The sequence below is a fragment of the Sphaerodactylus townsendi genome, linkage group LG15, assembly GCF_021028975.2.
Source record: "Sphaerodactylus townsendi isolate TG3544 linkage group LG15, MPM_Stown_v2.3, whole genome shotgun sequence".
NCBI lineage: Eukaryota > Metazoa > Chordata > Lepidosauria > Squamata > Sphaerodactylidae > Sphaerodactylus > Sphaerodactylus townsendi.
The window spans coordinates 12,608,920-12,629,608 of NC_059439.1; the positions used below are offsets into that span (position 1 = coordinate 12,608,920).

Below are 20,689 nucleotides of genomic sequence, written 5' to 3' on the forward strand. Positions count from 1 at the left end.
ACCAAATTACAGCCCACAGCTCATACAGAGGAGTGGGGAATCAAACCCGTTTTTTCAGGTTAAGAGTCCACTTCTCTTAACCACTACACCACACTGGTAACGGAAGACATCTTGATTCTTGGGGTCTAATTTCAATTTGCTATGATGCCAAAACATGAGAGGTCAACAAACAAGGATTTGTTTCATTCTTAGTCATTCATACATCACAAAGATACTGGACCCTGTTTCTGATTAGCATAGGTCGATTTTCCATTGACAAAATAGCGCGCGCTAGTCAGCAGAAAAAACGAGGTTTGGCGCAGAATTACCCACTGCGTTCCGGGCAAAGGAGGGGCAAAACCGGCTTCGCCGCTGCTTCTCCCCCTTAGCGCGTGCTTTCCCCAGAGCTGGACAGAAGTGGACCTTTTCAAAAACGCCGGTATGAATCTGGATCAGAAGGGAGCAGTGGGGAAGATCGGCGGCTGAATTTCCTGCTGTTGTGAGTGATGTGGAGCCTCCCAGCCAATCAGGGTGCAGTGGGCTGCGCGCAATGTGCGCACAGCCCTTTCCCCCCACTTTCGGAGCAGAAATCCACGTGTAAACGTTTGAAATGATTTTCCCTGTAAAACACAGTCTAAAAAGCAACGCTCGTATCCACGTGGATATGAGGAGACAAAGCAGAACAGAGACGGGGTATTGCTTGAAACGCCCGTTCCCCTGTTTGTGCGTATAGTTCTTCTGCAAATGCTCGCACAGACGTGGATTCAACGGGTAGAAAATTTAAAAAAATTCCCGCCCCAGCACAACGAGGCAGCCAATCAGGAAAGCCCCTGAGCGGATTGTGCGGCAGATCCATAACCAGTGGGCAATTCTGCCTGGCTGCTGCGTCACCTGGAGCAGGGGTTGTTTGGTGGCCACAAGCTGCAATGGGGACCATGAAAGAGCACTCAAAAGGTCCCAAATCAAACCAAACCAGTTTGTATCTAGTTCAATTTTTGAAGTGGGGAATCGACCATAAATTTGGTTTAATTAGTCAAGCTCTCACTTTCCTTTCTCTTGATTTAGCAGATCTTGGATCTAATTTCAATTTCTTAGGATGCCTGAAAATGGGCAGGTCAACAAGGATTTTTTCCCCCAGTTCTAGGCTTCTGAACCACAGTTTTAGCCAAGTTCAAAAGCAGACCAACTGAAGGCTCGAAAACAGGCTGCCCTTTCTTCCATGTTTATATTGGATGACTTTTTCTCTTCTGCAAATGCAACCTCATGGTTTTCTTCATCAATTACAAGAGCAGCTGTGGAAACTTTAACCCTTTTCCGTAGAAAAGCTTTTGATAGTTCAAACTCCTCATTGACAATTAAAGTTTGCACCTATCTCGAGTTTTTACTTTCTTGACTTGTGCAAAAATAACCAAATTATGAAACCAGAAAAAAAACACACAAAGTACATTGGAACGTGCACTTATTTTTTAAAAGTTGGCTGCTAAATAAGGATTTTTTAAAAATGCTCTTTTTGTGTGTAGCAGCTGACTTATAGAGACCCATAAGCTTCTGAGATTTCACCAGATATCGGCTTCAAACGTTGTATTATATCCATGGCGGCTAGAAACTTCCTTTCAAACAACTAAAAAGCTAAGAATCTCAGGAACGCCTCCTTAGCACCAGATGACTAAACACAAGATAAGTTTCGCCTTTATGTTGTGAGGCTGTGGAAGAACAGAACATGCACAGAGTTGCGGTGAGGGTGAACGTGATGAGGAATGTAGGGCAATTTTAAGAATAAATTGGAAGCAACAACCACAGCTGACTCCTCCAAAGGACCAGGCTTATTCGGAATCTCATTTTCAGGGATCTTTCTTTGAGACATTGTCCCTGTAAGATGGGCTTGTAAGCATGCTCTACTTGATTGACCTCTTTATTTTGAGATTCGAGAAAAGTCCATAAGCCCTGTTCTAGTGCATAGGACTAGACTTTCTGATTCTGTTAAGATGATATTTCTTTTGAATAACTACAACCTTGAACTAAGTGAGGATTGCCAAATTTCTCCAAGAAGTCATAAAAGTGCACCATGTTAAGAATGGGAGACAATTTGTGGACATTTTAAATTTGTCCTGGAAAAATGGGCCTTAATTTTAAAAATGTATTTATTATGCTAGGTTTTTTCATTGTCAGTTGATGGGCTAGTGTTGTACTAGGACTGCGGAACCCAGGGTCAAATCCCCATCTCCCATGAAATCTACCGGGTGACCATTCTCTCTTACCCGAGGAGGAGGAGGAGGAGTTTGGATATACACCCCACCTTTCTCTCCTGTAAGGAGACTCAAGGTGGCTTACAAGCTCCTTTCCCCTCCTCTCCCCACAACAGACACCTTGTGAGGTAGGTGGGACTGAGAGAGTTCTGAAGAACTGTGACTAGCCCAAGGTTCCCCAGCAGGCTTCATGTGTAAGAGCGAGGAAACACATTTGGTTCACCAGATAAGCCTCCGCCACTCAGGTGGAGAAGTGGGGAATCAAAACCAGTTCTCCAGATTAGAATCCACCTGCCCTTAACCACTACACCATGCTGGGGTAAAGCGAATGATGCATGTTGTTCTGAGCTCCCTGGAGAAACATTGAGATAAAAATGCACTGCAGAGACAGACAGACAAACAGATAGTAATGAGTCTAAGCAATGAGTCCATTTGTCATCTATATATGTCCATCCACCCTGACTCCAGAGCCTCTTTTTCTAGAAAGTCACAGTCAATAGGTCTTGCCATTATAAAGGTGAAGTGAGGGGATTCCTAGTCTTAAGCAGGTCAACTCAGAAGGCAATCTCATTGCGTTCAATGGGCTTTACTCCCAGAAGAAATACACCTACCTTGCCTTTCTTAGTGAGGATCTGTTTGTAATGGAGCCAGCCCTCTTTCCTCACATCACTGAAAGTGATGTCACACAAGTCAGAAGTCGAATGCCGCTTCGACCGGGGGTCTTCGCAGGTGCCAAGGCTATCCAGAGACTGCAAAAAGAAGGGAAGAGAGAAATCAAAGGAAGGAGGACAGACCATTGTCCCCCCAGGATTGCATCTCCCCAAACTGCCATAGAGGATTCTTTAGCCTTCGATAACAATCCCTTAGTGATCCCCAGCCCCAAAGGTATAGGGCCGGTATCCCTCAGAGCTAGGGGTTTTTTGGCCCTGGCTGCTACATGGTGGAATGCACTGCTGGAGGACATTAGAGTGCTCGTGGACATCAATCCGTTCCGGATAGCACGTAAGACCAAAATGTTCCACCGGCCCTACAAGTGAAGCCATATAATGTGTATGAAGGTATGTGTTGGCTCCCATGGTCATGTCCCCCCCTCCCCCACCCCCTCCCCCCAGGTGTTAGTTTGAGTGTTACGGGCAATGAATTGATTTACCACCATCAAAGGACAATGTCATTAGAATGTTTTAACTGTGATTATGTAATTTATGGTTTTAATATGATTTTAATATGTGTGTTAGCTGTCCTGAGTGTAGTTTCACTGGGGGAGGGTGGAATATTAAAATGAATAATATAAACTAACTAACTAACATACATACATCCTGGACTTAAGGGTCGGGATTGACACTTGAGTATAAGGCATGGAAACAGGGAGGAGGAGGAGGAGGGGGAGGAGGAGGAGGAGGAGGAGGAGGAGGAGGAAGAGAAGGAGAAGGAGAAGGAGAAGAAGAAGGAGGAGGAGGAGGAGGAGGAGGAGGAGTGGATTTATACCCCCCCTTTCTCTCCTATAAGGAGACTCAGGGAGGCTTACAATCTGCTCCCCTGCCTACAACAAACACCCTGTGAGGTGGGTGGGGCTGAGAGAGCTCCAAAGAGCTGTGACTCACCCAAGGTCACCCAGCTGGCATGTGCACAGGCTAATCTAGTTTCCCCAGATAAGCCTCCACAGCTCAAGTGGCAGAGCGGGCTATCAAACCCGATTCTCCAGATTAGAGCGCACCTGTTCTTAACCACTACATCACTCCTGCTCCCACAGAACACTGCTTGCATATAGGAAGAAAACAGCTGGATTGAGTTAGTGAATGCTTGAATAGGCAGAGATGAGAGAGAGAGAGAGCTGTGCAAACATGGGCAGGGGTAAGGAAGAAGAACAATACTGGCTTCCACAATAGGTGTAGACAACAAACTGAATTAAAAGAACCACAAATGCAGTGAAGCTCATGGAATGGGGCTTTCCTACCAACACTCCTTCTGCACCAAAAGTAAGAATATCCATGCTTCACTTCCAGACTTTCTAAACCACAGAGGAGAAGCCGGAACGATGTGCTTTCATTTTACACATGCTCTGTTTAAACTCTCAATCAAATGCGGGGCAAACTCAAGGAAAGGCAGCACCTACTGACCTACATTTATGAGAGCAGGAGAGTCGGCAAAAACCTACCCCATCCGTGAAGAAACTTCTTAACATGCGGAGGCTCGGTACACGGCTGGGCAACCTCCTGTGAAGAGAGACCATCCATACAGTTGGCATGAGCGATGCAAATGTTTAGCAGGGTGTCCAACTGTGGTGCTTCAGATGTTCATGGACTACAATTCCCATCAGCCCCTGCTGGCATGGCCAATTGGACTACAATTCCCATCAGTTCCTGCTGGCGAGGTCAATTGGGAATTGTAGTCCATGAACATCTGAGGCACCACAGTTGGACACCTCTGGTTTAAAGGAACAATCCAAACATAGGGGTGGGGAGGAGACACGTTTACCTCATATGCTTCCCTTCGTCCCGAAATGTGTTCAGACCGTCGTCACATGACTTGGAGCGCTCTGTGGTTATGGCTAAGAGGTAGGAAGACCGGCGACTGGCTTTGATGTTGCCTGCAACAGAAGGAACATTGCCCCAGATTAATGGTGGAAGTTTGAGACACTGGATAGGTGGAAGCACTCTCCATCACCAGACACAGGCGGGACTCTTCTGCTCACCTGCCTGCCCAGACTCTATGCTGCTTGCAGAAAACAGGTGTCCAGAGGAGGAGGAGGAGGAAGAAGAGTTTAGATTTATATCCCCCCTTTCTCTAATTTCCAATTTTAAATATGGCCACAAGTCAGAAAATTCTGGGCATGAATACACCCTCTGCGTCATGCCAAGGCAAATTTCTACTGGGCACTTCTCCAAGACCTCAAACATCCTGTCTCCGGGTGTGGCAACTTGTTATAACCTTCCAAAAAAATTAACAGAAGAATCTTTAAGATCACATGTTTGGGGGGGGGGGGGAGAGATTTCTTAAAGCCCAAACAAACCAAAGCTGACTCCATCAGACCAGTAAAATAATATCTTGGCTAAAACCAAATCTGGAGTCAAGAACAGATGCTGGTAATCTGGATGCCTATTTTGGCCCTTGTGGGCAGATTTATGAGAAAGTGGGTTACAAATAAACATCACTTTATGATGTTAATTCATGGGAGGGGAGCTATGTTACTTCCTGATCTACCCTGATCTTTTTAGAAGAGTTGTGAAAAGTTTATTACAGTCATTGACCAGCCATCATATAAAAATAAAATTGTCAAGCATACACAATAGAAAATAAGGTAAAATCTATGCTGAATTAAAATAATCACTAATTTAACATTTTAAAATCCTCTTACAAATACACCACGCAAACTTGGTCATATTTAGAGTTATCATCTCATCAGATCCAGTTGTTAAAATAGAAATAATGTTTTTTTTTAATCTCTACCTGGATATTTACAGAGAAGAGGGTCAATCAGGAGTTTGCATTCTTCAGTCATCTTGTTACAATCAAATATAAGGTGTTCCAGAATTTTGTAAGAGCCATCATGGCATGCACATAAACTTCTTTTTAGATTTTGTTTTGTTTTGTCAAACCGCAGCTTAGTAGGTAAAACACTGTGTCTCAACGACATAAAAACTTCTCAGAAAACTGTTTATACAGAAGTGATTATAATATAACTTGTGAAAGGCCTGCCATTTGGGGTATGGGCAGAGGGTTTGGAGAAAGGGACTACTTATTGCCAGGACCTTCAACAGTTCCCCACCCCCAATGATCCTTGCTGATGGAAGCCAGACCGCAGAGTGTTTCGAGTGGAATGCAGATTTTCATGTCACCAATATGATTCAAAGGGACACCGTGCAAGTATGGAGGAAATAGGGTTGCCAGGTCCCCCCAACCACCGGTGGGGGATGGAGGGTAGGGTTGCCAGGCCCAGGCTGGGATACTCCTGAAGATTTGGGGAGGGAGCCTGGGAAAGACAGGGACCTCAGGGAGGCATCATGCCACAAAGTCCACCCACCAAAGCATCCATTTGCTCCAGGGAACTGATTTCTGTAATCTGGAGATGAGCTGTAATTCCAGGGAATTCCCAGTTTACCCAAGAAGGAGGAGGAGGAGGAGGAGGAGGAGGAGGAGGAGGAGTTTGGATTTATACCCCACCTTTCTCTCCTGTAAGGAGACTCAAGGTGGCTTATAAACTCCTTTCCCCTCCTCTCCCCACAACAGACACCTTGTGAGATAGGTGGGACCGAAAGAGTTCTGAAGAACTGTGACTAGCCCAAGTTCCCACAGCAGGCTTCACGTGTAGGAGCGAGGAAACACATCTGGCTCACCAGATAAGCCTCCGCCACTCAGGTGGAGAAGTGGGGAATCAAGACCACTCTGTGCCATGGAGCCCCCTCATTTATTGTAAGCCGAGGAAAAATCGTCTCATGTACAGTTGAGCTCTTAGAGCCAGAGAACAAGACTCTCCTTTGGGTTTTGGCATCATCTTCTTTCCACTTGTCCTATCCAGCCTCCTCTCAAATGGGGCAGAGGCCAGAGAGGAAATTAGGTGGAGCCAAACCATCCAGATTCTGATTTGCTTCAGACATTTTTGCACACACGTATACCTAACTGAAGATCTAGCACAGGAGTGTCCAACCCTGCCCCTCCAGATGTTTATGGATTATGATTTCCATCAGCTTCTGCCAGCATGGCCAATTGGCTTTCGAAGCAACCTTTCCCAAACCTCTGGCAGCTGTGAGCCTTTTTCCACTGTATTAACTTTGGAAATCCCCTTCAGCCACAATCCAGCCTGCATTCTCCTGAGAGTCTCAATGAATTCAGTGGAACTTACTGCTGAGGTAACATGCAGGAGACCAGGATGTTTACTTTTCACACAGGAGAAGGTGATTCGTTTTTAAGAAGTATGAAAGCGTGAGAATTAACTTGCCTCAAAAGGAGACCATCGTGTGTGCTGATGCAAGAGTCTCTCTTCTTGCAAGGAAGAAAGGTCAGAACAGAAAATCATGCAGAGACACACAACAGGCAGTCCCTTCCACTGATGGGTAAGAAGGGACTTTGATTATTCTGTCTCTCGCAATGCACAAGCAGCATTCCATTTACACAGGATGACTTCAGACTGTTCCCCACCCCTGGGCAGCTTATATATGATTCAATTTCAGTGGAATTTGTTATAAACATCCTACATTTTCTAAGCCCACTGCCTCATTCAAATTTCCTCATACACTCAAAAACAGTTCCTGTGTATATCCATGCTCCAATTTATGGCCCCTCTTTGATTCATAAATCTTCACACAAAAAACAACAACGCCGCCATGCGGAAAGAACTGAATTTAACAACTTGATCATTAGGTGATGATTTTAAAATTAATCAATGAGAGTTAAAAAACCAAGGCAACCCCACCCCCCACCCCAATGAAAGAAAATGAAAACATTTAAATTAACAGAAATGGACAAAGCTAGCTTTTGACATTTTTGCCAAATGTTACATTTGCATAAAATTGCCATAATCCATAATTGCCATAATGTTAAGAAGAAAAGAGTTTGGATCTTTCCTGTAAGGAGACTCAAAGGGGCTTACAATCTCCTTTCCCTCCCTCCTCCACAACAAACACCCTGTGAGGTGGGTGGGGCTGAGAAAGCTCAAAAGAACTGTGACTAGCCCAAGGTCACCCAGCTGGCATGTGTTGGAGTGCACAAGCTAATCTGGTTCACCAGATAAGCCTCCCACAGCTCAAGTGGCAGAGCGGGGAATCAAACTCGGTTCTCCAGATTAGACTGCACCACAATGGCTCTTAACAATTACACCACGCTGGCTCCACTAACAGGAGAGATTTCCTCAGCCAGGTGAGCACGGGTTTGCTGCCACATCTTTTCAATCACCATTTCCAGTCTAGATCGCCTGGAATTCAAAGTCAAGAGAGGGAAGGCCAAGGGACGTAAACTTACTGCAATCTTGGGAGTAATGGCGATTGACCGCGAAGGTGAAAGTGGGTGAGGAGGGGCTGGCTGAGAGCACAGGGGCAGAATTCATGGCACTGGAGACAACAGAGGATGCGGGGATGTGCTTAGCCGTCAGGTCAATGCTGGGGCTCGTTGGTTCATCTGGAATGGAAGAATTCACAGTGAGATGACAGAACAGAGGAAGGCACGCAAACATTTGACAGAGCTACCCCCACAGGTGAGAACTTCTCTGCCCTGAAACATTACCCCCAAAGCATCTCTGCCTGGCTGATGCAGGCAACTGTCTACAGCTTCACAGGCTGCTATCTTTCTTCCTCCTGGAATATGAAATGGAAAAAATTTAATCTACAGCAGCCAGGACAAAACAAATGTGCCAGGAATGAATGCCCTCTAGACACAATTCGTATCATTTCCTTTCTCTTAATTATTAAAATGCAACAATACCAAATTAGACCCAGTATACAGAGAAAACATATCTGGTTCAAAAGTAAAAACAATGAAGGAAGAGAATGTACACAATTCCAGTTAATTCCTTTCTTATCCATTCATTTCTCTTCTAACAGATTGGTTCTTGTGGGCTTTCCAGGCTGTGTGGCCATGGTCTGGTAGATCTTGTTCCTAATGTTTCGCCTGCAGGTGAAACGTTAGGAACAAGATCTACCAGACCATGGCCACACAGCCCAGAAAGCCCACAAGAACCAGTGGAGTTCAGCTGTTAAAGCCTTCGACAATAGCTTAAAGATTTTTAAAAGTTTTAAATAACAGGATTTTTAAAATTAAAAAGGATCTATATCCCTACCAGCTTCTAATCAGCAACTTGGAATTCAAAGTGCTAAATATAAACGACATGGTTTTAATTGCATGAGCTGTCTTTCCCAATTGAGAAGCTTGCACAAGCAGTGCAACTATAATCATAAAATTAATGTCAGATTTCATGGGAAATCCCCCAGTTTTGCTTTAAAACTTCTGTCTTTCAAGAAGGCAGGAGGAAAGCAAACTTTATCACTAGCATACTTCTACCCCCCTCATCCTCTGGAAAAAGTGGTTTCAAAGGGGCTTCTGGAAGTCTTCTACCCAATGCTGCCTAGGTCCACATTTCTTTAGTTACTGTATAATTCCAGGCCATTTGCACAGTCGTAATCTGAAATGCAAAGTGCCATTCTGGAAATCCACCACAACTATGATCATCTTGTTGTGCTCCCTATGAGGACACTCAATTCCCCACTACAATTCAATTTGCTATTGGTCCTTTGCTGAGTTCTGCACAGCACTAAGCACTCGGTCGGCCTTAAATAGCCAAAGTATTAGGATCATGCTTATTACTATTAGAAAACATTAAATTAGTGATGTGTACAACATTCTAGGTATTGAGCAGAACATACAAGCAGCGGGAAAGAAACAGCCAAACAATTGCCATATTCAGTGGGGAATTCCACATTATCACATATAATATTTTAATCGAGGTGTTTATATTTATGGAGGTGTTAATTTTATTGAGCTATTTATATTCGAAATATTGACTGAGCTATTTATTGAAGTATTTATATTTTATTCATTTGAGGTACCTATTCTACATATTGAGGTATTTATACCCAATGTGGTTTACAATTTCATGATCTCCTCCAATTTATCATCATGACAACTCGGTGAGGTAGATTAGGGTATTGTTTGGTCTGAAGTCACCCAGAGAGCTTCCAAAGAACTGCAGGAATTTGAACCTGGGTGTCCTAGATCCCTGATCCAACACTCTAATCGCTGCACCAAAATGGAATTGCAGCATCTCAGCTGGGGCCACCACTGGGCAGGGCTGGCGGCTTCCTGAGGGCCAGAGATATCGGACAGGCTCATTGAGAACAGCCAGTGCCCAGACCGGCAGAATTCCTAATTCGCCCACTCCTTTTAGCACCCAGACCTGTTTCACCGACAAGTAGGAAGAGTGGGTTCAGTACAGTGGAGGCAAGCATCCAGAGTCACAGAGGGTGAGTTTCTTGCTCGTATATCACTTATCCAGAGCACCATGTCACCCCTGCCTGCCCCACCCCACCCCCAAACCAGGAGTTGGCTCTTACTGATGGAGTCGGAGGCTTTGCCTGAAATCAGGGGTCAGCAGCCTTTTATAATGAACAGTCAACTACACTAACAATTCAGAGCAAGAGACCAATAAAGGAGCGGTAAAAGAAGGCTTGTTTTCACAAATGAAGCTATACCGCTTTACGTTACTGATAACTAACACGCTGATTAATAATCCATGGCTTCCACAGCCCAAACTGTGAGAACTTTGTTAGGAAGTGGCACATTCAGGGTCTCACAATCAGTAAATAAATATACACAGAAGCAACCTCTATAATTGTTTGAGTGCCTTGGCATTAGTCTACTCCTAGGGTCATCCTTGGACTCCCGCCAGCTGTTATTGCGATCTTTTCCCTTTGGATAAAGCATCTCCAAGAAGCCCCACCAAAATGTTGGCCTGCCATCCCTTTCACCTCCTGGCTATTCTAACATTCACCCTACCTCTCTAATACACTTCAGAGATTTAATTTTCTTTTTTTAAGACTCTTTTTGGTTCTGTACTTTGGGGGTAGAGCAACCTCTTGCCAAAGATGTCTCTGCCCTCAGCCGATTGAGAGCACCAGGAGCTAAATGGAGGAGAGATTACCTCAGGCTGTGACATCATTTCCAGGTGGCTAGGGCCACCGCGGCAGCCCTGGCCACTGGCAGGAGGTGGCCAATTCCAGTTTGGGAAACCCCTAGAGATTTTGGGATGGAACCTGGGGAAGATGGGGACCTCGGTGAGGTACAATGCCATGGAGTCCACTGTCCAAAATGTCCATTTGCTCCAGAGGAACCGATCTCTGTAGTCTGGAGATGAGCTGTAATTCTAGAAGATCCCCAGGCCCTACCTGGAGGTTGGCATCTCTAACTTCCACCCATCAAGGGCCAATCACTGTCAAAATCCCCACATGACAAGTCCAAAGGGGTAGGGCAGGAGACATCAGCATGATGAAGCCTAACAAAATTTATTCCAGCCTGAACTTCTGTGAGTCAGAGCTCACTGCATCAGAAGGAATGAAAACACCCACGTGTTTCAAACTAGGCATATCCGTGAGAGTCAACGAGAGTCTCAGCGTCTCTCCTTCATCCTGCTGCCAAAACAAAGTGGAGCCCTGTCCCGAAGGTGGATGGACTGAGGGACATTTTTCTGCCTGTCCTTTCCTCTACCCTCACCTCAACACCATTTCTGCCATGCTTAACAGTGTCACGAAAGCCCTTTTGTGACAGATTTCTTTGAACTCAGCCATGCTGAGCTGACCCAGGACCATTGTTAAGGAGGGCTTCCAATAAATGAATCAGCCTCTCTGCACTGTTGGGAATAGGAAAACGCTACATTATGGGACATGTTTTATTTTACCAAATCACAGGGGAGTTGTTTTTCAAGAAACAGCTCCTGTGTGGCCTGGATAACATTCTAATTGCACGGAGGAGGAGGAGGAGGAGGAGGAGGAGGAGGAGGAGGAGGAGGAGGAGGAGGAGGAGGAGGAGGAGATGATGATGATGAGGAGGAGGAGGAGGAGGAGGAGGAGGAGGGGAGGGGGAGGAGAAGTGTTGGTTTTTGTACACTACTTTTCTCTACCATAAGGAGTCTCAAAATCGCTTATAATCACCTTCCCCCACACATACGTAACACACACTTTGTGAGGTGAGGCTGAGAGAGTCCTGAGAGAACTGTGACTAGCCCAAGGTCACTCAGAAGGCTTCATATGGAGAAGTGGGGAAACAAATCCAATTCTCCAGATTAGAGTCTGCCACTCATGTGGAGGAGGGGGGAATCAAACTTGGTTCTCCAGGTTAAAGGAGAGCAAATTGCATGGATCCTGACCACTCAGCAGCTTTGCAATGGACTCTGTGGAAAGTGGCCATTTCCCATACTTCTAGTTCCTGAATCTCACATTAAATTCCAGGCCCAGAGATCCTGAGAAGAAGGGGGAGGCCAAAACCCTGAAACTCTGTGACAGAAAACAGAGATCTGGTATTTCCCAGCAGCTCAATCTGGGGCATATGCGTTGTCTGATGTGTGGTTTGAGGAGGTCAGAGCTTTTGGCTGAGGAGGCAAGTTAGCTACCCAGTTCCCCTTCCAGCAAATGCTCCTGGTCCCTGGCCCTACCTTCTTCAGTGAGGCAGCATAGAGAATTGCTGCCACAGAATGACGCTGCCTCATGGCAGAGCTGGTGACAAACAGATCCTCTGGCTTGATTCTGCTACACCTCAGGGGCACCTGGGACTGAGTCCGTGGGCCACACCTGAGTCAGACACGAGTTGTGAGTTGCCTGCAGAAACACAATTTGCACCCATGCAGGGGCTCAATTCAGATTGGGACTGCAGGAGATGGGAAGAGGGTACTTTCCTCCCCGCCATGTTGTTTTCCTAGTGTGAAACACCCTAGAGCACAGGTGTCAAACTCACGGCCCTCCAGATGTTATGGACTACAGTTCCCAGATGATGGGAACTGTAGTCCATAGCATCTGGAGGGCCATGAGTTTGACACCTATGCCCTAGAGCAGGGGTCTGCAACCTGCAGCTCTCCAGATGTTCACGGACTACAAATCCCATCAGCCCCTGCCAGCATGGCCAATTGGCCATGCTGGCAGGGGCTAATGGGAATTGTAGTCCGTGAACATCTGGAGAGCTGCAGGTTGCAGACCCCTGCCCTAGAGGGAGAGCTGATTGCCCACTGGTGGTGCCACAGATATGATGGGTTACATGCAGGTTTTCCCACTTGAGAAAATAGCACCCCCTCAGTCCTTTCGGGTCAGGTAAAACGATGTGAGATGGACGGTGTAAGAGAAGGAACCTTCCAAATTTACCTCAAAGCTGAAATGGGATGTCACTTCACACTGATCCAGCACTACATTTTTTTAAAAAAAAAAACACAGCAATCTGCTTTCTCTACTCACCAATATATGGAATGGAGGCTAGCGAATCCTCCGGGGTAGCTAATGGGGCCACCCCCCTCTTGTTCTCTTTACCAGTGGCCTGCACTGGCGGAGGTGGATCACAAATATCTGTTTCCTTCATGTCATCCGGGAAGACAAAATTCATCTGTCTGGCAGGAGGGACCATTTTGCGTCCAGTAGGGGGCTTTTGCCGGAGAACCACCTCGTCCCTCCTCTCCTCAGCCTCAGGCTGAGGCTGCAACCGTTCTGTGACCTGCGGTGGAGAAGATCTCTCAAAAGGCCTCATGTCGTTCTCCAGTTTGGCTGTTCTTTGGTCCGCAGCGATCTCTGGAGGGTCCAGGCAAGAAGCTGGGGCACTTGAGATCAGGGCAGTGGACAAAGGCCTCTCGACATACGGGGGTGTCGAGTGGTTCCCTTGCCGTTGAGAAATATTAAAAGTGGGAAGGTCACCAAAAGTAGCGTCCCGGAAGGAAAGGGCATGCATCAAGCCAGTCCGGCGCTGGAATGAGGGACTGTAGCTCCTATAACCAATGTACCCAGAGTCCTCAAGGCTTTGGAGATTGGGTTGGGAAGGGTGTTTCTGAACATGTGCAGAGGCTGAATCCCTGGAAGAGACAGAAGGAGCATAGGAGTTTGGATGGCTAGGCTGGGCTCTGTTAATTTGTCCATGTCGGTAAAACTTGTCTGGCGGCCACATACACTTGTCGTACCTGGGAGAAACCAAGCCACCCTGCTCAAGACCTTCCAAGGACTGCCCATATTTCATCAGATAGTTATCAGACCTGGCTCGATAACTCCAGCCATCATGGGCAGGTGGCTGGATTAAGGTGTCTTGGGAAGCACTGTGAGGCCAACCTCGGGAGGCCGGAGCGTCTCCCAGTCGGTCTTGTGATACACTCCTGTAGCGAGGTGGCATGGCGCAGTAGCGCTCCTCCGAGGAGCTTCGGCGTGGCACTTGGTTCGAGATCCAGTTGGACAAGGCCTGCTGGCATTCTAGACGGCTGACAGGTTTCAGGCCAGTCCCCATGCAGTCCCGGGAGGACCGGACCTCGTGGGAGGAGTCCTTCAACCCACCATGAGGTCGATGGTGGGGGAGGTTTTGGGGGGTCCCGTAGCAGGCGTGATTGGGCATAGAGGGAGTGGGAGGAACGTAGTACCTTTCAGGCAAGGGAGAGGCTATAGAACCTGGACAACTACTGTTGGAGTAGTGTGGGAAGGAGCCAGAAGGTGGGAGAGGCCTTGTAACAGGCTCTTTTTGAGTCATTCCATATTGGATCTCCTCTGTGCGGTGGGCGGGGCTGGAATGGTTGCTACTAAAGTTCTGCGTGGACCCGGCCCAAGCAGTGGAGGCTGTTTTGTGAACTGAAGTGCTGTTCAAGGGAGAAGATGGCCCTGAGGACCCTGTATGGTAGGGTTGTCTGTTGTCCGCTTGCTGTCCTTGGTACGTCTCAGCTGGTGATACATCCCGGGGAGTAGGCCTTGACTGGAACGGATAGGTTTTGCGAGGGTAGCAGATAGGCGGCGGCTCGGGGATACTCTGAGCCCCTCCGGAGTACGGGTCGTTGCCCTTTAAATAGGCATCTTGAGAATATGCCTGAGGAAATGGGAAAAGAAAAAAAACTGAGTAAGGATTGGACTGGAAGATAACTATCAAAAGGAATATCAGACAAACAGGTTTGAAATTGCAGAGATATAATCCTGATATTGGTTCTCTGAGATGGAAAAGTGTCAGGAATTGGTGGCATCACAAGTGTTATCATCTGCTGTGGTAATGACTACAAGATTAACATCAGATGTGGAACTCCCCGCTTGATCAGAATATGTAGTTCTACCATTTATCTCTTCCTAAGTTATCTCATCGTACTATAACCCTGTACTAATATCAGTATCTATCTATCTATCTATCTATCTATCTATCTATCTATCTATCTATCTATCTATCTATCTATCTATCTATCTATCTATCTATCTATCTATCTATCTATCTATCTATCTATCTAGAGAGCCAGCATGATATTAAAGTGTTGGACCAGGATCTGGGAAATCCATGGTTGAATCTCCATTCGTACCATGAAAGCTTGCTAGACTTTGGCCCAGTCACACATTCTTCATCTAACCAACTTCACAGGGATGTTGCAAGGATAAAACTGAGGACAGAAGAATGACATAAGTTGCTTTGGGCCCCCATTGGGGTTCACGGTGGGATACAAATAAAGTAAATAAATAAATAAGTAAAGTAAATATTGGAACCCCAGACCTCTCTCATCATTCATTACGTATAGCCCAATTCTGTTCTGACACACAGAATTATACTTGATTGATTTATAATGAGATTCACACCAAGTATCTCTTTGCCTCAAGTTTCTCCCAGCCCCCCTGCAAACTTTTCTTTAGAAGTGTATTTCCTCTCCACATTTCTGAAGAAGTAGCTCTGACTCATGAAAGCTCATTTTGAAATAATCCACCAGACCATGGCCACACAGCCAGGAAAACCCACCAGGACCAGTTGAATCCAGCCGTAAAAACCTTCGACAAATATTGTTTGCTTCAGTTGCCACTGTTCTGTATTATTTTTCTACTTCAGACTAATGCTACTGCCCCTCTGCAACAGTCCATCAGATTCCTTTTAGATTTTTTTCCATTTCTGAACTTTTATTTATGACCTGAAAACTGTTGTTGAGTTCTACTGATGTCAGACAGACACCCAAGAACCATGTTTAGAACTCAGTGCAAGAAACTAAGGCCTCAGAAGGGAAATGAGGGAGTTGAGACCTGAAGTACTTCTCTGGCTGTGGGAGGTGATGGTGGTGGTGGCGAATCACACTGTACAGTGTTCTTCTATGTTAAATACTCCCTGCAAACAGAAAACCAAAAGTACTGCCCAAAGAGAAGAGAGTTGGAAACATTCCCCATGTTGGACTTATTTTCTGTTTGCATGGAGTGTCTTACATAAGAAAATATTCAAACCTGGATTCTACCACCTCATTCTCAACTGGTACAGTCAAAGGCGTGTCTAGGGAAAATGTAGCCCAGTGCAAAATCTGACACACACCCCACCCCCCATATGGGCGGCCACCCTCCCCCATCATGACCAAACAACTTATTTTGTGCCAGATCTCAAAGTCAGTGTATGGACCCGGGGGGGGGGGGGAGGAAGAGGGGGGGCGATTTTCCACCCCCATGTGACTAAATAGCTGCAGCCCAGGGACATTTGATCCCATATGTCCCCCTGGGCGGTACACTTTTACAGCCCATTCTACCTCCAGGCTCCCCAATCTCATTCCCACTTCATTCTGCTGTATATGTGAACCACACAAATAATGCAAAAATGCAGTTAGTATCCAAAAGGCTATCACCACAACCAGTATATGCGAACCAGACATTATACTTCATATGCCCACCTCCACCTCCTGTTTCAATCATAAAGTGATACAAACATGCTTCTAAAATAAAAGTAAACTTGCTTTGTTTAATCTCCACATTCTCCTATGAGCTGGACTGCAAGGAAAGATAGAAAACTGGACTAACTATCTCTCCAAAGATACTGACCAGTTGAATATTAACAGAATATATGTTAACAAGGGCATAATTGATGGAAGTATTTGAAACAAGTTAGTTGCTGCAAAGTTAGAAAAGCAGAATTTACTTAGAGCCCTATATTATTTTTGACTTTGTTGTTTAAAAAGAATGGGTATATCTTAAACAGCTATGTTGTTAACGAATTTCTTTGTTAGAAAGAGATGGAGACAGTCAAAAAATACAAGACTGGAGAAGTTTCTGAAAGAAGCTGAGGAAGAGAGCCTAGGAAAAGATAGAACCGTCATAAGGAGAACAATGTTATGAAGAAAATAAGATAATCTTGTTTCTCCTCTTTCTTTTCTTTTTACACACACACACACACACACACACACACGTAATTTTCTTTCTCTAGCTTTTCTTTCTTGTTGTTGATTTTACTTTAATTTTGTAACCAAATTATTTTTAATAAAGATTCATTTTTCAAAGGAAAGTTTTAAAAGGAAAGTTAGAAAACAAAATTTGACATTTGTCAGAAAAGAAAAAAGCCTGTAGTTAAATAATGGTTAAAATAATTCTAGCAATTTGAATTTTTATGTCTTTTTAAAGAGACCCTGCAGCCCCTTCCTCATTTAAGAGGATGATAGGGACGATACTGGCATGCCACATCAAATGTCTGGATAATTTTAAATTCTGTGTTCATGGTATGTTTCTCTTAAAGGAAAACCTTGTTCTGACCCGTTCACACATTGGATGCATTGCAAACTGGGATACAGTCCCAGGAGGAAATATGGACACAAAAGAGAAGCCAGTGGTGACTTAGTAAGGAAGACCCAGTCAGAGTTTCACAGGGATGGGGTAGGAGGGAACAAATTTTCACAGGGTCCCCTCCCCAAGCAGCACAATCCCTTTGCTAGGTAGTTATAACTGCCAGAAAGACAACCTACAAACCAAAATGATCTCAGTTTCTCCTAGCTCAGCCCTCCCTTCAAACTGAAATCCTGCCTCTGTTAGATGAAACCACATTTCTGACCAGGGACTTGCCAAGATCCAAAAAAGGAGCTATATTTGAAACAAGGCCTCAGCTTAAAGGGGCAGCAAGAATTGAAAGAAAGAAAGAAAGAAAGAAAGAAAGAAAGAAAGAAAGAAAGAAAGAAAGAAAGAAAGAAAGAAAGAAAGAAAGAAAGAAAGAAAGAAAGAAAGAAAGAAAGAAAGAAAGAAAGAAAGAAAGAAAGAAAGAGCATATAAATATATATCATTTTTGCCCCTTGCCTGAGAGAAACATCGGAATTACTGGTTCAGTTCTCAGTCTTTACCTGCTTTTCTAAACTTCAGTTACTACTGCTAGAAAATTCATGTGCCTTTTACAAACCTGTGCTGGGCAGGCACAATCCGCAGGTTCCAAGGAGCAACATGCCACCCTGTTCAACTAACACTTTTTTTGTGTGTACAAAGAAAAATAAAAAAGCCACCCCTTTCCAAGCCAACATCTAGCTGATCCCAGATATCTACAATGTTCACTGTCAGCTGCATGCGCATAGTGTAAAAAATTATTACCTTGTCCTCTTTCGCTGCTCTGTCAATAAGCCTGTAGCTTCCTTCCTTGCTTTCTCTCTCCCCTCCTCAAAAAGACCGACTCTGCTGTCCCCCGGGGAACCTCTGATGCCCAAGGCTAATATTTCCTCTCTTTCTCAATCTTTCCTTTTAAGTTTTGCTCTCTTTTTTTAAAAAAATCGGGGCGTCCCAGTGTGGGAGGGATAAAGAAAGCTGAGAATTATTTTCCTTGCATCCTGTCAAGAGATGCAACCCAGGGCTCTTGCATTGGCTGGTTGAGCCGGCTTTTATACCACAGGAATGCCAACACACCCCTGTGAGGCTCTGGGACAGAGGAAAACCCACACAAAAGGTTCTTTCGGAATCCCAGATGTGGAAAAGCAAAAGCAACATCAGACAACCGGCTTCTGACACCTGAACGGAGAGTAATTCCATGTGTGGCTAAAAACCCTTCATTCAGAGCTTCAGACTGAGAAATGCTTGGTACCACTCCTAAAATGGAGCGGAGGGACTTTGGTTTGCTTGGGAGCACAATTATATCAACACTTCAGCAAGCGGCAAAACAGCTGTAGTCCTTCCAATATGCTACATGCAAAGTACAGCATTGAGTTTATAAAGCCCTAAATCAGGGGTGTCAAACTCATTTGTTACGAGGGAAGGATATGATATAAATCTGACCGAGTCAGGCTGAGGGGGGGGGGGGTGTTCCTTGGCTGTCAAGCCCACAGCCAGCTCCCCAGGCCAGATTGGAGGGAGGGATTGCCTCAGCTGGCTTGTGGGCCTGATAAGCCCTTTCAAAAGGCCGGATCCAGCCCCTTGGCTTCATGTTTAACAACCATGCCCTAAATGGCGTCTGCCTTACATACTTTTTACAACTAGGGAAATCTCAATTTATGGTAAGGTAAGCTGCCATCCCATCTCTCTCACACACACCAAAGGTTTTCCCAAACTTTCTCAGACAGTCAAGGATTGGGGATAATTATGCTCACAGTTCCACTCGAGAGGGAGGGGAAATTTGTTTCTAAACATTTTATAAGGAAGAAGAGTGCAGCTTACAAATCAGCTTACGTTGCTATTAGGGAGTAAAGAAGAGGAGGAGGAGGAGGAGGAGGAGGAGGAGGATTTATATCCCCTCTTTCTCTCCTGTAAGGAGACTCAAAGGGGTTTACAATCTCCTTTCCCCTCCCCCCCAACAAATACCCTGTGAGGTGGGTGGAGACGACAGAGCTCCAAAGAGCTGTGACTAGTCCAAGGTCACCCAGCTAGCATGTGTTGGGAGTGCACAAGCTAATCTGGTTCACCAGATAAGCCTCCACAGCTCAAGTGGTAGCAGGGAATCAAACACGGTTCTCCAGATTAGAGTGCACCTGCTCTTAACCACTATGCCCCGCTGTAGATGGCACCCCGGTCTTGATCAAAGTATATAGTTGCCAGTCTCCAGATGAGGCCTGGAAATCACAAGCACCTTAATAGAATCAACTTTATTTGATTCAATCAAGCCAGGCCATCCATGAGAGTGGGGGGAACAAACATTCAACCCTTGGGGCTCTTGTTGAAAGAACAGAGTGTTCCTCCTATGACAGAAATGCTAGCCCTTCCTGATGACGAGACTCCCCTTTCCACTATGGCCCAACATAATTGTGGTAACACCCTTTTAATGACTCCATCTCTGTGCTAAGCCTGAATGGGGATGGCCCACAGACAAGCTTTCTCAGAAGCCAGCCCTGGAGATGTGCACCTTCTTTTTCCTAATTTTTAAAATTTTATCAACAAAGAGTTACAGAAAAGGAAAAGAAAGTCAAAAATAAAAAAAATTAACACAGGCAAACATAAAAATAATAATAAAAAGGGAAATATTTTTTTAAAAAATGAGACGACTGATGAGAAGAAAAACAAATATAAGGGGGAGGCTGTTTCCAAGAGGAGAAGAAGAAGAGTTTGGATTTATACCCTTCTTTCTCTCCTGTAGGAGACTCAAAGGGGCTTACAATCTCCTTTCCCTTCCCCACCCCCCACAACAAACACCCTGTGAAATGGGTGGGGTTAAGAGAGCTCCGAAGAACTGGGACTAGCCCAAGGTCACCCAGCTGGCATGTGTGAAAATGCACCAGCTAATCTGGTTCACCAGATAAGCCTCCACAGCTCAAGTGACAGAGCGGGGAATCAAACCCAGTTCTCCAGAATCTAGAGTGCACCTGCTCTTAACCACCGGCTCTCAACAGTTCACTCACACTGCCAGTTCCAGATTTGTTCAGAACGAGTGGGTCTAAGATCCAGACTCTTTCTCCTGTCAAATTTGAAGGTCCCCAATATCTGGGGCGGCGAGAGCTAAGAAAAATGTGCTCTATGGCCAGCAAAACAGTCCCTATCCGCAATGTGTAGTCTGGGAGCACTCAGAGAGGCTCAACCAAAGTGAAACGCTATTCCACAAGAAGTCCAAGAAGTGCCTCCTGAGAAACGTAAGCATCTCTC

General features: G+C 45.4%; 1 protein-coding gene across 3 annotated transcripts in view; it reads right to left on the reverse strand.

Moving 5' to 3' along the window:
• The window catches only part of ARHGAP23 (Rho GTPase activating protein 23), a 74,533-nt gene that overhangs the window by 35,235 nt on the left and 18,609 nt on the right, over positions 1–20,689 (reverse strand). For all 3 annotated transcript variants that reach the window (XM_048517539.1, XM_048517538.1, XM_048517540.1), the window contains exons 5-9: positions 13,148–14,741; positions 8,181–8,336; positions 4,701–4,812; positions 4,381–4,438; positions 2,837–2,974 (exon numbers count right to left, since the gene is read on the reverse strand). In XM_048517539.1, the coding sequence (XP_048373496.1) occupies positions 2,837–2,974; positions 4,381–4,438; positions 4,701–4,812; positions 8,181–8,336; positions 13,148–14,741 (2,058 nt within the window). The remainder of the gene's footprint in view (positions 1–2,836; positions 2,975–4,380; positions 4,439–4,700; positions 4,813–8,180; positions 8,337–13,147; positions 14,742–20,689) is intronic.